Raw genomic sequence first — 21712 nt, forward strand, 5'->3', positions numbered from 1 at the left:
CAACATTCAGAAAACGAAGATCATGGCATCTGGTCCCATCACTTCATGGGAAATAGATGGGGAAACAGTGGAAACAGTGTCAGACTTTATTTTTTGGGGCTCCAAAATCACTGCAGATGGTGACTGCGGCCATGAAATTAAAAGACGCTTACTCCTTGGAAGGAAAGTTATGACCAACCTAGATAGCATATTCAAAAGCAGAGACATTACTTTGCCAACAAAGGTTCGTCTAGTCAAGGCTATGGTTTTTCCATTGGTCATGTATGGATGTGAGAGTTGGACTGTGAAGAAGACTGAGGGCCAAAGAATTGATGCTTTTGAACTGTGGTGTTGGAGAAGACTCTTGAGAGTTCCTTGGACTGCAAGGAGATCCAACCAGTCCATTCTGAAGATCAGCCCTGGGATTTCTTTGGAAGGAATGATGCTAAAGCTGAAACTCCAGTACTTTGGCCACCTCATGGGAAGAGTTGACTCATTGGAAAAGACTCTGATGCTGGGAGGGATTGGGGGCAAAAGGAGAAGGGGAGGACAGAGGATGAGATGGTTGGATGGCATCACCGACTGGATGGATGTGTCTCAGTGAACTCCGGGAGTTGGTGATAGACAGGGAGGCCTGGCGTGCTGTGATTCATGGGGTCGCAAAGAGTCGGACACGACTGAGCGACTGATCTGATGTGATCTGATCTGAAAACAGTTAAAAGGGGACAACGGATAAAAGTCACTTCATCCAACAGTCCTCCTGCTATGGAACAGTGAGTTCTAGGCAGGACTATTTCTCCCCACCAACCCAATAATTAGTTCCAGGACAACAGAGAAAATCCAGTTTCTTTTTCCTTTGTATTGACTATACTGAGCACACAGTAAGTGCTGTGTAAATTCCTACCGACCGGGGGCTTTCCTGGTGGTCCAGTGGTTAAAAATCTGCATTCCAATGCAGCGAAGCCCGGTTTGATTCCTAGCCCTCGAACTAAGATACCACAACTAGACATAGCCTGGATGCCCCAAGGAAGACCCAGTGCAGCCAAATTAATAAACACATAAAATTGTTTACATGAAAGATGCCAATCCCAACCTTATATAAAATAGATATATAAATTCCCGCTGACACTCATTAACTACTTCCATAGCACAGACGGGCAGACAGTGATTGAGGGGCTGGAGCAGACCGCGGGTCTAGTGAAAACGTTTGCCTACAGAGTGAGCCATTTGGTGCTGTGCAGCTTTTAGTTTGGGGGCCCCTTTTGTATTTTGTAATATTCTGCACGTTTTAAATTGATACAGTTAATACAGGATTATTTGAAACCGTGATCAGAACTGTGTGAACACGATGCTTGTATTTGTCAGCAACTGGGATGGAGTATGGTTAAGTGGGTTTGGATGATTTTTTCTTAAGTATTTTGTTTTTACTATTACTTCACAATAAAACAAAGCTAATGGTGTACGACGCACAGATAGCTTTTCAAGCTATCCTCTGAAGAAAGAGCGCCTCGGAGAGCTTACATTAAGAAGAAAAAAAGTGTGTTATCCATTTCAAACCCAAGTCCCTCCCACTGTCAGAAACCCAGGGGAAAGCGTAAGGCGACCTATTGCTGCCAACACTCACCTGAGAGAGCCTTCTAAGGAGTTAACGGAACCATGGTCCCAAACCTCAGAAAAATCTTTCAAAAAATCCCCTTCCCGGAGCCCCGCCCCACGCTTGCGACCACAGTACGTCAAAGACCCCTAGTCGTCATAAGAAGGGAAAAAAACGTAGGTCGCGCGAGACTCAGCGACGGGATTTTGAAGTTAGGGAACAGCCGCAGCGCACGCGTACTGGCCTCACAACCTCAGGGCGGCACGCGGGTAGGTAGACTAGAACTCAGAGAAGGGGGAGCAGAGCGTGCAGGTGTCTTTTTTTTTCTTTCCCAGCGCAGTGCGTGAATCTGAGGGTCGCCGGAGGTGCGGAGCGCTGGGCCTGGCTTGGTCTCCCCGGCGCGCGAGTGACTGTGCCGGGTGCCCTCGTGCTCCTCCACGAGTTGCAGGAGTGCAGCGGGCGTGTACCCGGGTTGCCGGGACAGGAGCTTGTGGTCGCCTTTCCCTTTTTAACGGTCGCCCCTCACGTACACACTCCAGTCCCCTGAGAGTTGGTCTTCGTGCCCCCGGCGCGCCCCTGCTCACCCGGTCCCTCCCACCAACCTCCAGTTCCCGCTTGCTCCTGATCAGGAGTCGGCTTCATCCCTGGGGTCCCTGCTTGGGGGCGGAGAAGATGGCTGGCGGACGTCTGCTGTTGGGGGGCGACTTCCTGTCGCCGCCGCCGCTACCCCCCCTCCCGCCGCCGCCGCCGCCGCCCCTCCCGCCGCCCCCGCCTGAGCCAGTGCTGGAGCAGTGGCGCTATAGCCACGAAAGTGACTGGCAGTGGGCTCTGCGGCGCAGCTTCATCTGTCGGCACCTGCACAGTTATCCCGGGGCTGCCCTAGACCAGCTCCTCGCGCTCTCCGCTGCCTGGACCAACCACGTTTTCTTGGGCTGCAGGTGAGTAAGGTGTGAGGGTCGGGCTGGGGACCCGGGTGGGGTGGGGATCGGTGAAGAGGGTCGGGATAGGGAAGGAGGGGGCGAGTATGGATGAGTGTTTAGAGACTGGAGATTTGGAGGTGCTGGAGGACTCCACTGTTGGCCCAGGGCGGGCGGGCGGGGACGGGGGCGGTTGGCTGAGCGAGGTGGCTGCAGATGACATAACAGCTAGAAAGGTGCGGGGATCGCGGGAGAGGCTGTCCAGGACCAGGGATGGAGATGAAATAGCGCCTGGGAGAGGATTGCCGAGAGGTGGTCATTGTGATGGTGTTTTGGAGGGCGTGGGAAATGACGAATAGCAGAACCTCGGACCTGCGTAGGACCTTCCAGGGATGCGGTATCCGCAGAGAATATTCGACAGTCGGGGTTCCGGGGTCTATGGGGGGAGAAGAGAGGGGCTCTGCGGTTCTAATCCTAGTCTCCTGAGCGTTCTCTCTTTCCATTCCCGTTAGATTAAATAGCAGCCCCCTAGCTGGGTTTTACTGTCTTCTCCTGGGGAGGCGGTTTGTATGAGGTCTCAGCCGCAGGGTCCGCCTTGCTTGTAGATTTGCGCATAATGTGTCTGGACGCAAACAAAGAAATGGTTATATCTACTGTAAAAGCGGATTGCCCTCATTTCACCTTAAATGTGATCAGTAGGATTAACATTTGGCCTCTGAGTAAGGTTTTAGGTGTGTGTTTGTCGCCACCCCCCCACCCCGCCCCCGCCCCGCTCCCCTTTCTTAGAACCTAGTGCCTGTTCTGAACAGGCCTCTTTGAAAGCTCTTTGCATTCAATGGAGACTGCAGTATGGTTCCAACGCATTTTTTTTTTAAACAGACTACTTGGCCACTGTCCTTCAGAACCTTCAAATCGGCCCTATACTAGACTAATCATTCCTTTGATAGACTGATAGGGTTTTTTTTTTTTTTTGACACTTGCTTCAGGGCAAATTTTTTAGGAAGGATGAGAAATTATGAAAAATGATCAGATCAAATTCAACCAGTTCAGTTCCAGGAATGATTGTAACATACAGATAAATAAGATTGTCTGTGGTTAATGCTTAATTATTGAACATAGATAGCATCCAGTGTGATACTTGTTTTGCTTCCATAACACAAAAATATTTTTTCTGTCTTCTCTAGATTAGTGTACTTTTCTGCCTCCAGAGATAATGACTATTTCACTGGAGGAACTGGTTGTGACTGGGGAAGCCTCAGTAATTAATCAAGTCAGATAAATCTAACTGACCTGCACTTAACAATATTGTTCTGGCAATTGGAATGGTACCTTTATCCTATAATCATAGATGTCCTTAATATCACAGAAGCCATGGGAAATCTGAATCCTTTAAGAAAAAAACTTAAAGAATTGCTATAATGTTAACCAATAGTTTAACTGAAGAGTAATGTTTACATTCTATCTGTTAACTTAGATATAGGAGAAAGGGAAGGGGCAATAAAGAATCATGGAAACTAGGAACCAAGTGTAATCTTCCACTTGAGGCAGGCTTTATGTCAGCTGTCATCTTCAGGTGAGTAAAATCTGTATTCCAGTACTTGTTAACGTCGGTGTTGGCAGAGCTCTCTTTTCTGGTCTATTTTTCTGTGACAGAAGACTCATCTTTTCTCCCAGGGGGACTGCAGAATGCATGGTGACACAGCCCACTCTAAACTGAAATCATTAATTTGTCTTTGAAGGCCCATCCCCTGACTTTTAGAACAGATTATAAACAGTAGCCAGAAGAGAACTCTTTGCATTTTGTTTCCCACTCGCAGGACTTTGTGTGTTCTAATTTAGCTGGGACTGAAAGAACTCCTAGGTTAGGGATAGCTTTGAAAAATCCTTGATCATAAGACCAAGCCAGGAGGAGCTCACATGAGCAGGGGAGCAAATCATGTTTCAGTCCCTTTTGGTGATAGTGGCGATTCTCAGAGAACAAGTTTTAATATCTTCTTGACCATCTGTAACATGTTTCTCAGACTTAAGCAGCATCAGAATCTTAGGCTTCTTAAAACACAGATTGCTGGGCTCTACTGCCAGGGTTTCTGATTCAGTGGGTATGAGGTGGGACCCTAGAATTTGTGTTTCTAACAAGTTCCCAGGTAATGGATGATGCTCATCCAGGGACTACACTATGAGAACCGTTGTCTTACAGGATAAATAAAACAATGTTTTCTAATCTGCTTTTTGATCATTTTTTTCCCTCAGTCTACAAAATCCCATGGACAGAGGAGCCTGGTAGGCTGCAGTCCATGGGGTCTCTAAGGGTCAGACACGACAGAGCGACTTCACTTTCACTTTTCACTTTCATGCATTGGAGAAGGAAATGGCAACCCACTCCAGTATTCTTGCCTGGAGAATCCCAGGGATGGGGTAGCCTGGTGGGCTGCCATCTATGGGGTCGCACAGAGTCGGACACGACTGAAGCCACTTAGCAGCAGCAGCAGGCAATCAGGAAGCCCAAACAGCTGAAATTATTTCTCTTCAACTTTTCTTCTGTGTTTCATAAAAATAAACAACGTGTCAAGGTTTTTTTTTTTTTTTTCTGTAGGCCATTTCTAACATATATCTTGTGGCTAATGAAAATTTAGTGCAGTCTTATCAACTTCATGTACAGCACAGACATAATTGTTCATATGAATTCCAAGGGACCTGTGCAATTTTTACTTAAAATTTTTGATAGTGCGTGTATATTTAATAAAGCAGAATGTTTGGTTAACTGGGGCATTCAGCTTTCCAATCATTCTTCATCAGTAGTATTGGAAACAGAATCCAAAAAACAAGAAACAGAATCCTGATCTATTGACTTTTGGTGAGATATTAATCAATAGAGAAAATATATCCTAAAATGAATCCAGTTTGCCACCTTGATTATTTGTCTCTTCCTGTTGATGTGAGACTGACGTTTGGAAGGAAGATGCTGACTGGGCTCATGTTGTGAAACTAACTTTGCACATAGTAGGTAGAGTGCATCAATCACCAGCTGATGAAATATGAGTGGGAGCTTTTAAAAGCTGTATCAGTAATCTTAGTTGTATGTTATTCACTATGTAGGAGTCTTTTGAATAGGTTTGCATAAATAATTTTATATTTGGAAATCCTAACCTTTGCTTAGTTTTCAAACCTCACCTTTTAAATTTGGACCTAGTAGAGCAGTTTGATAATTTTTTTAATTTGAAAGAAAGCATCTATTCCTGAATATTTAATAAATTTCAGGTGCCATTGTATATCATAAGTATACACCTATAAGCACGTGTCTTTTTTCAAGAATGTAAGATTCATGAAGTCAGATGTCTTTGTCCATTAGAAATCATCTTTTTGTATGGTAGGTATGGTGGCACAGTTGTGATTTCCAAAAAGCTTGATACATGATAAACTACCTTGGAAAACCTTAAAGACCAGCTGGGGCTTTTTGGTTTTCTTTTTTAAGCATTTACAACCAAATGGGTTGTAAATGCATAGTATGCATACATCTTAAAATTACTTTGTTGGACTTGCCTTAATGGTACTTTACATCATGATCCTTCCATGAGATAAAATACTGTATAGCCATTAAAAGTCATGTGCTAATGACATGGAGAAAAAGCTTATGACATAATAAATTAAGAAAAACATCAAAAAAGAATCCCAGCAGATTATAAATCAACATAGATGATCTGATAGTGATTTTTTTTTTTGCAGGGGTGGGGAGAAGGTGGTATGGGAAGCATAGAAAAAGGAATAAAAAATAAACCCCAAAATGTTAATGAAATTATCAGTGGTTGGGTTTGTAGGCGTTTTCTTGATGGATTCTCTAAAATTTCTGGAGTAAAAGTGTTACTTTTTAAATCCACTAAAAAAATGCACTATGGAAAACTGAGTGATGAAAGCTTTATTTACTGCCTTGGCTTATTTCAGATTTGTGGAACCACTTTATCCCTGGGTAGGTACTCTTTGGAGAATTTTTAGAAATAAGACTGAAATCCTAGTGGTCTTCATAGTAAAAATTAATTAAAGATTAATGTAAAGATTAGTATTTGTTCTTTGAATAGTCAAGTGTTAGGCACTACACTGGAGAAGGCAACGGCACCCCACTCCAGTCCTCTTGCCTGGAAAATCCCATGGACGGAGGAGCCTGGAAGGCTGCAGTCCATGGGGTTGCTGAGGGTTGGACACGACCAAGCGACTTCACTTTCACTTTTCACTTTCATGCATTGGAGAAGGAAATGGCACCCCACTCCTGGGTTCTTGCCTGGAGAATCCCAGGGACGGGGGAGCCTGGTGGCTGCCGTCTATGGGGTCGCACAGAGTCGGACACGACTGATGTGACTGAGCAGCAGCAGCAGCAGCAGCAGCAGGCACTACACAGTCTGTTCCGTTATTGTTCCAGCTGGTTGGGATTCTTCAGTGTTATGACTCCCTAATAAAGGGCTGAGAAGATGACTGTATTGGCAACCAACACAAAGGTTTATTTTATTATTATTTTTTTAAATTTTATTTTATTTTTAAACTTTACATAATTGTATTAGTTTTGCCAAATATCAAAACGAATCCCCCACAGGTATACATGTGTTCCCCATCCTGAACCCTCCTCCTCCTCCCTCCCCATACCATCCCTCTGGGTCGTCCCAGTGCACCAGCCCCGAGCATCCTGTATCGTGCATCGAACCTGGACTGGCGACTCGTTTCTTACATGATATTTTACATGTTTCAATGCCATTCTCACAAATCTTCCCACCCTCTCCCTCTCTTATAGAGTCCATAAGACTGTTCTGTACATCAGTGTCTCTTTTGCTGTCTCGTACACAGGGTTATTGTTACCATCTTTCTAAATTCCATATATATGCGTTAGTATACTGTATTGGTGTTTTTCCTTCTGGCTTACTTTTATAGCCTATGGGTGATGTTAAATTTTGTGGCAGATGTAATGAATAGGGAACAGTAAGTAGGTATAACCATTACTAATGCTGGAAGAAACCGGAGAGAAAAAGTGAATGTGAATGGAGTGGGCCCCAAATGCATCATTCCTGCACACTGAATGGCATACATGCCATTACACTTGGATACCATGTTTGGAATCAGTCTATAAGGTTTGGAGAATTTTAACTGGAATTCAAGGTGAGTGGTTTGGTTGTAGTACCAGTTTTGGTAGCAAAATTGGCAGTACCAGTTTAAGATTTGTAGACTTCATCTCATTTTCATAATCTCTTGTTTTCATCTCATACCTTAGAAATTGCGCTCACAAGTCTTTTTTTAAATTATTTGATTTGGGCCGCACTGGGCCTTTGTTGCTGTGTGCTGGCTTACTCTAGCTGCGCCCAGCAGGGGCACTCTCTAGCTGTGGTGTGGGCTTCTCATTGTGCTGGCTTCTCTCGTTGCAGAGCACAGGCTCTAGGCACGCAGGCTTCTGGAGTTGCAGCATGTGGGCTCAGTAGGTGTGGTGCACTGGCTTAGTTGTTCCATGGCATGTAGGAACTCCCCGGCTAGGGATTCGAACCTGTGTTCCCTGCATTGGCAGGAGGATCTTATCTTCTATACCACCAGAGAAGTCCCCACTCCCAAATCTTAATGAAAGTGATATATGTAATGTATGACATTTTAGGCTATGCTTTTTGATGTTTGCTGCTGCTGCTAAGTCGCTTCAGTCGTGTCCGACTCTATGCGACCCCATAGACGGCAGCCCACCAGGCTCCCCCGTCCCTGGGATTCTCCAGGCAAGAACACTGGAGTGGGTTGCCATTTCCTTCTCCAACACATGAAAGTGAAAAGTGAAAGTGAAGTGGCTCAGTCGTGTCTGACTCTTAGCGACCCCATGGAGTGCAGCCTACCAGGCTCCTCCGTCCGTAGGATTTTCCAGGCAAGAGTACTGGAGTGGGGTGCCATGGCCTTCTCCTTTTGATGTTTAGATAAGAGTAAATAAAAATAAATCACGGCATTTAAATGCTGGTGTTAGCAGCAGCAGTTATCAGTGGGAAATGTGGGTTACATCTGGGCTAGCTTCCAGGTCATCTGTCAGAGATGGCCACCATGTCACTTCTCTGCTTTGCAAGGTAAGACGTCTGATGGGTGCAGGACCTGTTGTGTTGAAAATGGAAAATGTTATCCTCTTTCAAGTTCAGAGCCTACTCATGTAGAGGCGTGCTCGTTTCTCATTTTCACAGCTTTCTTGGGGAATTTCCTAGTGGTCCAGTGGTCCCTGGTTGGGGAACTAAGCTGCACAGCATGCCCCCTGCCCCTGCCCAAAGAAGAACTTTCTTCTCACACACCACCAGAAGTCTTTTTTGGTCTTAGGCTTAGAAAGGCTCTGAAGGTGAGAAGAGTGAGTAGATCCCATGATAACCAAAACTTCACTGAGCCCATAGTTTTGTTTCTCTGCAGGAAATTGATATTCTGTCAAGGGCAAATGTACTTCATAAGGAGTCCTTTTTATTTTTTAATATAAATTTATTTATTTTAATTGGAGTCTAATTACTTTACAATATTGTATTGTATGTTTTAAAGCTTTTTATTAAGGAAAATCAAACACAAAAAGTAGAAGAGTTCAGTGGACACTCATGCATGCATCATTCAACTTCAGCAATTATCAACAGTCTGTCATGCTACCCTTCTCATTTCATCTTGCCCCCAGTATTTTGTGCAAGGCAGAATATATTAAAGAAAACCTTGACATCATTTCTCTTGCAAATATTTTAGTATGTATCTGTACCAGATAATTTAAAAAAATAGAGTCATAATACCATTATTCATACTCAGAAAAATTAATAATTTCTCAAAATGATCCAATAATGTTTTCTCCATTTGTCTCAGAATGGTTTGTTTGACCCACGGTCCAAACAGGGTCCACACATATCTGATTGATCTGTCACCTTTAACCTATAACCATTCCCTCTCCTTTTATTTTCATGCTGTTTATTGGATGAAGAAATGGACTGTCACATAGTGTTTCCTTCATCATGGATTTGACTGACTGTATTCTTGTGGTGGTGCTTAACATGTTTCTAGGAGTTAGGGGCTTGATTAGGTTTGCGTGCAATTATTTGGTGGTCAAGAACACTTTGTAGATCTTTGCCCTGTCATATCACATCGGGGACACATGTCTGGTTGTCCCATTTTTACTGAGATTAAGATTATAAAGTTCTCCACCAACTTTTTTCAATTGAAATTTTTATTGACATAATTATTGATTCACCTGTAATTGTAGGAAATAATATAATGCCCTGTGCTCTTTACCCAATTCCCGCAATGACAACATTTTGCAAAGTTAATATATCATAATCAGGATAATGACATTGTTACAATCTGCAGTCTACACAGATTCCTCCAGTTTTACTAATACTTGTGTGTGTGATTCTATACAGTTTATCACAGATGTAGGTTTGCATGTCCACAGCCATAATCAAGATATTGAACAGTTCCAGTACCACAAGGATCCCTTACATTGCCCTTTTATAACCACATCCATTTCCCTCCCACTCATACCCAATACTGCGTGTATCAATAGTTTATTCATTTTTTTGCTGAGCAGTGTTCCATGGTGTGTGGTAAAGACATCTGGGCTGGTTGTAGTTTGGGGCTGTTACAGATAAAGCTGTTATGAACATTTGTGTACGGTTTTTTTGTGTGAATGTACACTTTTATTTCTCTGAGATAAATGCCCAAAAGTGCAGTTGCAAGGTCATGAGGTGATTGCATGTTTAATTTTATAAAAAACTTCCAAGTTGTGTTCCAGAGTGGCCATATCATTTTATATTCCCCACAAGTAGTATACAAGTGATCCAGGTTTTCTGCATCCTTGTCAGCATTTAGTGTTGTCACCATTTTTCACTTTAGCCACTCTGATAGATATGGAATAATATCTCATTGTGGTTTAAGTTGCATTTCCTTGGTGGCTGATGATGTTGAACATTTCTTTTTATCTGCTTATTTGCAATCTGTATATCCTCTCTGGTGAAATGTTCTATTCATATCTTTTGTCCATTTATATCTGTGTATACTATATACACATATATACACATAATATATGTGTATATATTTTACTGTTGGACTTGAGAGGTCTTGAGGTCTTTATACTAGATACTAGTCTTTTGTCCGGAGAAGGCAATGGCACCCCACTCCAGTACTTTTGCCTAGAAAATCCCATGGACGGAGGAGCTTGGTAGGCTGCAGTCCATGGGGTCGCTAGAGTCGGACGTGACTGAGCAACTTCACTTTCATTTTTCACTTTCATGCATTGGAGAAGGAAATGGCAACCCACTCCAGTGTTCTTGCCTGGAGAATCCCAGGGACTGGAAGCCTGGTGGGCTACCGTCTATGGGGTCGCACAGAGTCAGACATGACTGAAGCGACTTAGCAGCAGCAGCAGAGCAGTCTTTTGTCAAGTATATGGTTTGTAAATATTTTCTTGCTCTCTGTAGCTTGTCTTTTCATCCTCTTCACAGGATCTTTTGAGAGCAAAATTTTTTAATTTTCATGAAGTCCATTTTATTAACTTTTTCTTTTATGGATCATACTTTTGGTGTTAAGTATAAGAATTCTTTGCCTAGCTGGAGATCTTGAAAATTTTCTTCTGTATTTTTTGTAAAAACTTTTTAGTTTCACATTTAAGTTTATGATGCATTTTGAGTTAACTCTTGTATATGATGTGAGGTTTAGGTTGAGGTGGTGTGTTTAGGTTGGATGCCTACTTTGTCCAGCACCATTTGACAAAAAGACTGTCCTGCCACCATTGGATTGCTTTTAGTTTTATCAACAATTGAGCATGTCTGTGTGGGTCTATTTCTAGGTTCTTCCCCATCAACTTTCACCTGATAAGCTTTTACTGTTGTTCACTTGCTCAGTTGTGTCTGACTCTTCGTGACCCCATTAACTGCAGCATGCCAGGCTTCTCTGTCCTTCAGCATCTCCTGGAGCTTGTTCAAACTCATGTCCATTGAGTCAGTGATGCCATCCAACCATCTCATCCTCTGTTGTCCCCTTTTCCTCCTGCCTTCAGTCTTTCCCAGCATCACAGTCTTTTCCAGTGAGTCAGTTCTTCACATCAGGTGGCCAAAGTATTGGAGTTTCAGCTTCAGCATCAGTCCTTCCAATGAATATTCAGGACTGATTTCCTTTAGGATTGACTGGTTGGATCTCCTTTTAGTCCAAGGGCCTCTCAAGAGTCTTTTTCCAACACCACAGTTCAAAAGCATCAATTCTTTGGTGCTCAGCCTTCTTTATGGTCCAGCTCTCACATCCATACATGACTACTGGCAAAACCATAGCTTTGACTAGACAGACTTTGTTGGCAAAGTAATGTCTCTGCTTTTTAATATGCTGTCTATGTTGGTCATAGCTTTTCTTCCAAGGAGCAAGCATCTTTTAATTTCATGGCTGCAGTTACCATCTGCAGTGATTTTGGAGCCCAAGAAAATAAAATCTGTCACTGTTTCCCCATCTTTGCCATGAAGTGATGGGATTGGATGCCATGATCTTCATTTTTTGAATGTTGAGTTTTAAGCCAGCTTTTTCACTCTCCTCTTTCACCTTCATCAAGAGGCTCTTTAGTTCTTCTTCACTTTCTGCCATAAGGGTGGTGTCATCTGCGTATCTGAGGTGATTGATATTTCTCCCAGTAATCTTGATTCCACCTCATGCTTCATCCAGCCTGGCATTTCACATGATGTACTTGGCATATAAGATAAATACGCAGGGTGACAGTATACAGCTTTGACCTAGTCCTTTACCAATTTTGAACCAATCCATTGTTGCTTTTTGACCTGTGTACAGGTTTTGCAGGAGGCAGGTAAGGTGGTCTGGTATCCCCATCACTTTAAGAATTTTCCACAGTGTGTTGTGATCCACACAGTCAAAGGTTTTAGCATAGTCAATGAAGCAGAAGTAGATGTTTTTCTGGAATTCTTTTCTGTGATCCAACGGATGTTGGCAATTTGATCTCTGGTTCCTCTGCCTTTTCTAAATCCAGCTTGAACATCTGGAAGTTCTCATACTGTTGAAGACTAGCTTGGAGAATTTTGAGCATTACTTTACTAGCGTGTGAGATGAGTGCAATTGTGCAGTAGTTTGAGCATTCTTTGGCATTGCCTTTCTTTGGGATTGGAATGAAAACTGACCTTTTCCAGTCCTGTGGCCACTGCTGAGTTTTCCAAATTTGCTGGCATATTGAGTTGCAGCACTTTCACAGCATCATCTTTCAGGATTTGAAGTAGCTCAACTGGAATTCCATCACCTCCACTAGCTTTGTTCATAGTGATGCTTCCTGAGGCCCACTTGACTTTTCACTCCAGGATGTCTGGCTCTAAGTGAGTGATCACACCATTGTGGTTATCTGGGTCATTAAGATCTTTTCTGTATAGTTCTTCTGTGTATTCTTGCCACCTCTTCTTAATATCTTCTGCTTCTGTTAGGTCCATAACATTTCTGTCCTTTATTGAGCCCATCTTTGCGTGAAATGTTCCCTTGCTGCTGCTGCTGCTGCTAAGTCGCTTCAGTCGTGTCCGACTCTGTGCGACCCCATAGACGGCAGCCCACCAGGCTCCCCTGTCCCTGGGATTCTCCAGGCAAGAACACTGGAGTGGGGTGCCATTGCCTTCTCCGAAATGTTCCCTTAGTATCTTTAATTTTCTTGAAGAGATCTCTGTCTCTCCCATCTTATTGTTTTCCTCTATTTCTTTGCATTGTTCATTTAGGAAGGTGTTCTTATCTCTCCTTGTTAAACTTAGCAGCCATTGATGATCATTTATTGTTGCATTATGGGTTGCAAAATGGTAGGAATCTATCATTCCTTCGTTTATTAGCTGGAATGCTTCTGTAAAGGAGATTTTCTTCATCAACTCTTTAGTTTTCTCTGAGGTACAATTTGTACAGGGAAATGCTGGATAAATGCTTGCTTTCTTCTTTTAATGTTGCTTGTTTTGGGAATAATGACTTGATTCCCCACCATTCTCCAAAGGTGACCAATAATGAATTTGTAAGTATTACTGTGAACTAATGGATTTTTAACGTGTTTGATGTGTTTCAATCCACTGTGGTTATTCTTGATATTCAAGTTGGCTCACTTCTGAGTCTATTTGACAACAACCCCTGAGGTCTTTGACAGCATCCTTGTTTCCAGGCATGAAAATATCTCCCAGATTCTACATTTCTTGGCCCAGACTTGGATCCAGCCACTTCTTTCAGGACTCTGATTCCATTTGGTGGGAAATGATAGAAACCACAATCTGGATGTTAACAATCCATCTCTTATTAACATTCTTAGTACTTTTACATTATTGTTATCATATATGTATACACGATATACATCATATATGTATATATGTAGAGAAAAATAAATTACGAGTTTATATGGATACTTTTAATTCAAATTAAAGATATGGTCTTCACCTAAATTTCTTAATGTTTGTGTTTGTATGTCTTCTAATGACAGTAACATAATTGCTCATTTGATACATAACTATTTTAGGGCAGATTCTTCAGTTTTATAGCCAAGACACTCTGTTAGTAAAGTCCTGTGGGAGCAATTATAAGATGGGTCATCTAGAAGCTTTTTTAAAAACTGCATTCTTGCTGTTTTAACTGTAGATTATATTCGTTTAAATAGGTACAGCCCACGCTTGATGGAAAAAATTCTCCAAATGGCTGAAGGTATTGATATTGGGGAGATGCCTTCATATGATCTGATGCTATCCAAGGCCTCCAAAGGTCAAAAACGTCACCTGTCAACATGTGATGGTGAGTATGCTGTTTCCGGAAGGTGGGATTTGAAGAAACAGTGTAGCTTCTTTTTTAATGATATGAGTGTGGTATATGATTTTAAATAACATTGGTAACATCAGATCTTACACACTGTAAAAGTTTTAACTTTCGGTTTGTACATTTTTTTTTTGAGGATGCTAAATAGAACTGAAAGCTAAGAATACTGAATTCATGCTATAATGCTGTCCTTGAAGGGTAATGCTTCCATGGCATGGAACCTCCCTTAGGCGCCTAAGTAACTAAACCCTCCCGGATGGGTCTGTGGTAGACCACTTTTCCACTAAACAGTGTTATAGGGAGAAAGCTCTAGTGTCTGGTATAGCCTCGGCAGAGTTCTTCCATAGCTTTAAATTTGATATCCGCTATAAATCATTAGTTTCCAGCCAAAGTTTGTTCTAGAAATAAAATGTAGCAAACATCTTTTTGTGCAGAATAAGTCAGAACTAAAATTTTGAAGTTGAAAATCTTCGGGATCTTTTGACAAATATTTTTTATTTGATTTTTTTTTTAGTCGCAACTATGTAAAGCACCATCACAGAGTCGGTCACTTCTGGTACAAAAGAGAGGCTTTGTAAACGCCTCTGGTCATCATCTCTGTTGCATTAGAGCCATCTGTTCCATTTGCAGTCCTTAAGAAGGAGCTTTTCAGCACAGGTGGTATGAGATCATAGTGGAACATCCTCTTACTCAGTACACTTCACCTGTGCTTTAACTCATTCGATGCAGAAGCATCTACCCATCGTGCATGGTGGTGACCTGCATAGTTGAGTCAATGGCATATTTTCTGTCAAGTCTCCTCCCTTACACGTGGAAGGACAGGGAGCATCTCTCCTTATGCTGGAATCTTACATTGATATTTGAGTCCCTTCACCTAAATGAGCTGAAGTTTTTGTGATGGGACATAACTTTTACCAGCAGTTCAGCTTGCAAAAAAAAGTGGTTGGTACTGTTTTCCTGCTTGGTTCTTTTGAAATATCCCTTTTTAATGAATTGTAAATTTCACTCATTCTATAGGTCAAAATCCTCCTAAAAAGCAAGCCGGTTCCAAATTCCATGTGAGACCTCGTTTTGAGCCTGTACATTTTGTAGCTAGTAGTTCAAAAGACGAAAGACAGGAAGATCCTTATGGCCCTCAAGCAAAAGAGAGAAATGAACAAACACATTTTGCTAACATGCCAAGAGACATCTACCAAGATTATACTCAAGACTCTTTCAGTATACAAGATGGGAACTCTCAGTATTGTGATTCATCAGGATTTATTTTCACAAAAGACAAGCCTGTCACAGCCAACATGTATTTTGACAGTGGGAACCCTGCCCCCAGCAGCACATCACAGCAGGCAGACTCTCAGTCACCTCCTGAGCCTTCACCATCACAGACATTTCCTGAGTCAGTGGTAGCTGAGAAGCAGTATTTTATTGAAAAATTAACAGCAACTATCTGGAAGAACCTTTCTAATCCAGAGATGACTTCTGGATCTGATAAAATTAATTACACCTATATGTTAACTCGTTGTATTCAGGCATGTAAGACAAATCCTGAATATATATACGCTCCTTTAAAAGAAATCCCTCCTGCTGACATCCCCAAAAATAAAAAACTTCTAACAGATGGTTATGCCTGTGAAGTTAGATGCCAGAACATCTACTTAACTACAGGCTATGCTGGCAGCAAGAATGGGTCCAGGGATCGAGCTACTGAGCTAGCTGTAAAACTCTTGCAGAAACGTATTGAAGTTAGGGTTATCCGACGGAAATTCAAGCACACATTTGGAGAGGACCTTGTGGTGTGTCAGATTGGCATGCCTTCATATGACTTTCCTCCAGCTCTGAAACCACCAGAAGAGCTGGTGGTGCTGGCTAAAGATGCTTCTGGGCAGCCGATTTTTAATGCTTCCGCCAAACACTGGACCAATTTTATCCTTACAGAAAATGCAAACGATGCAATTGGTATCCTTAACAATTCTGCCTCATACAACAAAATGTCTGTTGAATACAAATATGAGATGATGCCAAATCGTACATGGCGTTGTCGAGTGTTTTTGCAAGATCACTGCTTAGCTGAAGGTTATGGAACCAAAAAAACAAGTAAACATGCAGCTGCTGATGAGGCTTTGAAAATCCTTCAAAAAACACAGCCCACTTATCCATCTGTCAAAAGTTCACAATGCCAAGCAGGCTCTTCACCCAGGGGATCTGGAAAGAAGAAAGACATAAAGGATCTTGTAGTTTATGAGAATTCTTCCAATCCTGTGTGCACACTGAATGACACAGCTCAGTTTAACCGAATGACAGTTGAATACGTCTATGAAAGAATGACAGGCCTCCGATGGAAATGCAAGGTGATTCTCGAGAGTGAAGTAATTGCAGAAGCAGTTGGAGTGAAGAAAACTGTCAAATATGAAGCTGCGGGGGAAGCTGTGAAAACCCTCAAAAAGACCCAACCGACTGTTATTAACAACTTGAAGAAAGGAGCTATTGAAGATGTGATTTCCAGAAATGAAATTCAGGGCCGCTCAGCAGAGGAGGCTTATAAACAACAAATCAAAGAAGATAACATTGGGAATCAGCTGCTGAGAAAGATGGGTTGGACAGGTGGTGGTTTAGGTAAATCTGGCGAGGGCATTCGGGAGCCAATCTCCGTCAAAGAGCAGCATAAGCGGGAAGGGCTTGGCCTTGATGTAGAGAGGGTAAATAAAATTGCCAAGAGAGATATTGAACAGATCATCAGAAACTATGCCCGCTCCGAGAGCCACACGGATTTAACTTTCTCTACAGAGCTGACTAATGATGAGAGGAAGCAAATACATCAGATCGCCCAGAAGTATGGTCTTAAGAGTAAGTCTCATGGGGTGGGCCACGACAGGTACCTGGTGGTAGGAAGAAAAAGACGGAAGGAGGACTTACTTGACCAGCTCAAACAGGAAGGCCAAGTAGGGCATTATGAGCTGGTGATGCCTCAAGCAAATTGAGATCTTGCTAATTTATTGTGCAGATGCCTGAGGCAGATTTGTGAATTAAAGAAGTGATGCTACATGTACTGGTTGCAGAGTATATTCATTCTTACGATGTTTCACCTTGTTCATTTCATATAGTGCTTTATTAGATATTGCAATTTGAAGAATACTGTCCACTTGTATTAGCTTAATCCAGCAGATAATATTGTGCAGTTACTGTTTATGTCTTTGATATTGCTGTGTCCCTCAGATTTTAGTGGTTTGTACAAAGCAAGAACACATATCCAAATGGAATTTCACCCCAAGAAAGAAATTCCCATTTTAAAGGGCATAGCACAGCAATCTGCAACAATATGTAAAATTGACGTTGACTACAATAAAACTGCTAAGTCGCGTCAGTCATGTCCGACTCTGTGAGACCCCATAGACGGCAGCCCACCAGGCTCCTCCGTCCATGGGATTTCCCAGGCAAGAGTACTGGAGTGGGTTGCCTAGAGTCTTAATTCCAACTTAACTGAAAATGTCAGATCATTTTGTATTATCTATTTTCATCTTTATGTGAAGCCAGTTATAGAATGTTTAACAGTAAATTGTGCTGTATGTGTAAATGTCCTTACCAACTAAATGATGTAAAACTTTCTTAAAGTAATTTTAGTGTCCATTTATTTATAACTCTTCCATGTGGTTTCCAGAATATTGGAAGTGATTTACTGTATCTTGTGATAGGGGTTTTAACAAATTCTAGTCTTCACGCTGAGAGAGCACTACTTGAGAGAGCAATTGAAAAGTTTCCAAAATTTTGATTCAGTCTGAAGAAAGGAAGCTGGAACTGTCTGTTCTTGGTGCCTTGCAGAGAGACTCGAAGCAACTCTCCGTTACAGCTTTCATGTGGCTTGGATGTATAACACATCCAGGGTGGCCACAGCTGTGGCAGAGCTTGGTGAAAGACTGAAGATACATTGGTGCTTTGATGAAAAGGTCAGTTGGCTGGTTCTCTCTCGAAAAGCTTATTTAGCCCCCAAAGCCAACTTTGTAACATATTTAAAACTGCTATTTTCGCTTATTTCTGGAATGTAAAAAAAATGTATAAAAAGAATTAGCGTATGCTTCCTGAATAAAAAGGAGCCAAAGTTGATCAATGTGGTGGTGTGCTCATTTCTGGGAAGCAGCCTGGTAGCAACACTTTGAGTCTTTGGAGAAGAGAAGTGGTGTTTGCACAAAACATTTCAACACTAGAACACATGTGGATGAACATGATGCCTTAGCAGATAGGAACAGCCAGTCAGCGACCCATCGTGTTTTCCCCGGGGACCAACATGCTGGCTGCAGCCAAACCTTAGGCTGTTTGCTTTTACATGATTTTGTTTTTTGTATCTCAGGTAAATCAAGTATTAATATTCAGAGGTGAATATTGATAAACACCTCCAGTGACTTCATATTTAGAACAGTTAGGGTGCTTACAGTGACTTAAAACATTTAGCACCAAACTTGACATTGGCCCACAATGAACAACTTCCTTTCCCTTCTTAGGTATATTTTGCATTAAGAAGCTGTCCACTGTACTTAAATCAATATGTTAAAAATAGAAGGGGATTTTCTTTTATGCCTGGATCTCTATGGCTTTCAGTCACCTACAATGATAACACAGTGTATGATGTTTGCTTTCCACCAACTTTTGTCCTACAGTGTCTGGCCTTTCATGTTAGTAGGATGAGGAATGAGGTGTGCGTTTTATTTTGGCCCTTAATCTTTTAACAGTGGCAAAGGGAACTAACCTAAAATGTTCATAGATTTTTTAGGATTATGTTTTTTACCTCCTAGTCTCATGCCAACTTTGAGAAGCTATGGTTCAATTAGTGTATTAGAAAAGCCCACCTTCACCTCTCTTGGGTAAGGGTGGCTTTGGAGGTTGAGTGTAAAAACTCCTCGCTTTACGTTTCTTTCCTCTTCCCAAAATGATTCAGGGGCCAGAGGAGTAGGGTAATGTTATATAAATCTGGTTTATTTGTATAAGTTAAAACGAATAGAATATCAGTGTAGTTAGTTAAGCTCTGAAACAATGGGGCCAAGTATATATTTGGTTCTCGGTTTGAGGGTCCAGATTTCCTAACTTCTTAGGATCAGCCTTGGTATTAATGTGGAAATTCATCTAACTGGAAATTCACTTCTTAACTTGGTGGGAGGGGTGGTGATAAATGAAATTTAAATCATCTAACTCTGCTTGAGAATATGTTGAGAAATGGGGTTGGCAAGAATGAGCTGCTGACAACCTTGCTGTTCTATTGTGTCCCCTTTTTGTTGGTTCTTATATTTTCCCTTTCTTTGAGACATGAGACAGCAGGCATTTTTAACCCAGTACTGTTACCTTGCTATAAAACCTGCACAGGTACATGAGCAGCTCTAAGTTTTGTTTGAATAAATTATACTGAGGAACTAACTCTGCTTTCAGTTACATATATATTTATAGCATTAAGGCTCACAGATCTACTTTTTAGATTTTTTTCCCTCCCCTTTGATTACAAAATGAATGGAAATTTCATGCATTGTTGGGATTCTTTTAAAAGTAGTATACAGTACATTATTCACTGTGCTATGAGTAACTCTTGAAGCTGGAGATGGGTTCTAAATAAGGGACTCTTAATTACAACTCTAGCTCTTCATCATACCCCCTTTGCCATACATGCAGGTGCAGAATTGAAGATTCAAGTTCAATCTGCCATTTGAAAGGGGACCTCACATATATGTTTTAAATTTATGATTGTTATAAATTAGTGTATGGTGTTGTTAGCCTGTGGCATTTGTTTAAAAAAAACTGTAAAGAAAAAAGGCAAATCTGTATTAAATTTTGAAATGAATGATTTGTGGTGCTTTTGACCATGGATATGATGCTTTGGGGAAGTCAGTTTGTTGATGCTGTTGTAAGATTTTAAAAGGATTATCCCATGAAAGATACTGGAATAGTGTTTCTCAGGAGGTATACGAAAGAAAAAAAAATAAACATGCATATTCCCAATCTCACCTTAATTTTTTCAAGTATGAGTAACAGTGTCAATGTTCAAGATACCCAACCACAGGAATTCCCTGGTGGTCCAGCGATTAAGACTTGGGCACTTTCACTGCCATGGCCCATGATCGGTCCCTGGTTAGGGATCTAAGCTCCCATAAGCAATGTGGCACAGTCAAAAAAAAAAAAAACAACCCAGCCACAGTAGGATGAAGAAATTTATGTAAAACTACTCTGCCAAATAAAGACTGATTTAATGTCATTCTACTAAGAAGCAGAAATGAACTGCTTCTTAGGATGTTGTTCCCAGGTGAATCTAACCAGTTGGTGTGTTCAGTGTAGGATGAGCCCCCTCATGTTGAAGCTCCTTTAAATACACCAGAAGGACTTAGATTTCATTTATCACCACCTCCCACCAAGTGAAGAAGTGAATTTCCAGTCATTGTCCTCGTCTCTATAAAATGAACTAGGTTGCTCCTCAGAAGAAAGTTTTTGTTTAAACAAGGTTAACACTGATGATACCTGTATTCCCAAACTTTACTTGAGACTTAAAATACCATTTTATAGTAGTTTTTTTTTAAGCTAAGGCTTTTTTTAAGAGGTGGAATGTCAGGATCAATGTTAGACCTTGGTCTCTTAGGATGATGGTAAATCTCCAGGTTAATTCTCCCCACGTAGCAGTTTCACTCCCTTAACTGCCTATAATATATGCTGAAACAACTCTGAATAGTTTTACATTCTGTTAGAATGTTTTAAAAAGCATGAAATACTTAAGACTGAAAAGAATAAAGGTCCTCTCCAGCAATATCTTCTCTTTTCCCTCTCCCAGGATCTGTATTCATACTCAGCTAAAACGTAATTATACGTTGACTACAAAATTTTAAGGTTATTTTTATTTACAAGTTTTGAAAAATGTACATTTTTTACATGGGTTACTTATGCAAAGTTAGATTTAAAAGAGTGATAAATGCACAAAAGGTGTCAATGGAGCATCAGACCAAACATTTACAAGCCTTGTCCCACACTGCTACGTAAGGGTACTGTCTGTCTAAAAGTATAAATATTCAAAGAAAAGACTGCAAACATTGATTTTAATGTTCTTATAATACTGAAAGGGAAGAAGAAACTAAAGCATGCAGCATTAACTGAGGATTTGAGTGGAAAATAGTTTGCCACAGATATGTTCCCTTCCTTGGGTTAATTAAAAGAAAAACAATGTGGGATTATAAATTTGTTTACATAGGGCAGAACAGCTCCTTTAAAAAGATTAAAGTTTCTCCAACCTTCCTAGCTTAATTAAAAACTAATGATTGTTTCCATTCCTCTGCTCCCACACCTCTTTAAAAAGTGAAAATCCAGAAGACTGCAGTATTCTGAAACTTACTTTGGGTGTGTCCAGTGAGTATCTTGCAAGGAGAGAATGTGTGAGTTATCATAATTGTGGCACTCCTTTGGCCAAGTCTTTTAAATTCTCCTTCCTACAGTAAAA

General features: G+C 41.3%; 1 protein-coding gene across 2 annotated transcripts; it reads left to right on the forward strand.

The window, feature by feature from the left end:
* The first annotated feature begins 1803 nt into the window (after nucleotides 1-1803).
* NKRF (NFKB repressing factor) lies at nucleotides 1804-18354 on the forward strand. Of its 2 annotated transcripts, XM_070366444.1 has the most exons (4): nucleotides 1804-2511; nucleotides 3965-4063; nucleotides 14108-14238; nucleotides 15277-18354. In XM_070366444.1, the coding sequence occupies exons 1-4, from the start codon at nucleotides 2246-2248 to the stop codon at nucleotides 17232-17234; spliced, it is 2454 nt and encodes an 817-aa protein (XP_070222545.1). In that variant the 5' UTR covers nucleotides 1804-2245; the 3' UTR covers nucleotides 17235-18354. The 2 variants fall into 2 exon arrangements, with proteins under 2 accessions (XP_070222545.1, XP_070222546.1); XM_070366445.1 differs by lacking the exon at nucleotides 3965-4063.
* Nucleotides 18355-21712: the final 3358 nt, after the last annotated feature.

This window comes from Bos mutus, chromosome X (assembly GCF_027580195.1).
Source record: "Bos mutus isolate GX-2022 chromosome X, NWIPB_WYAK_1.1, whole genome shotgun sequence".
Lineage (NCBI taxonomy): Eukaryota > Metazoa > Chordata > Mammalia > Artiodactyla > Bovidae > Bos > Bos mutus.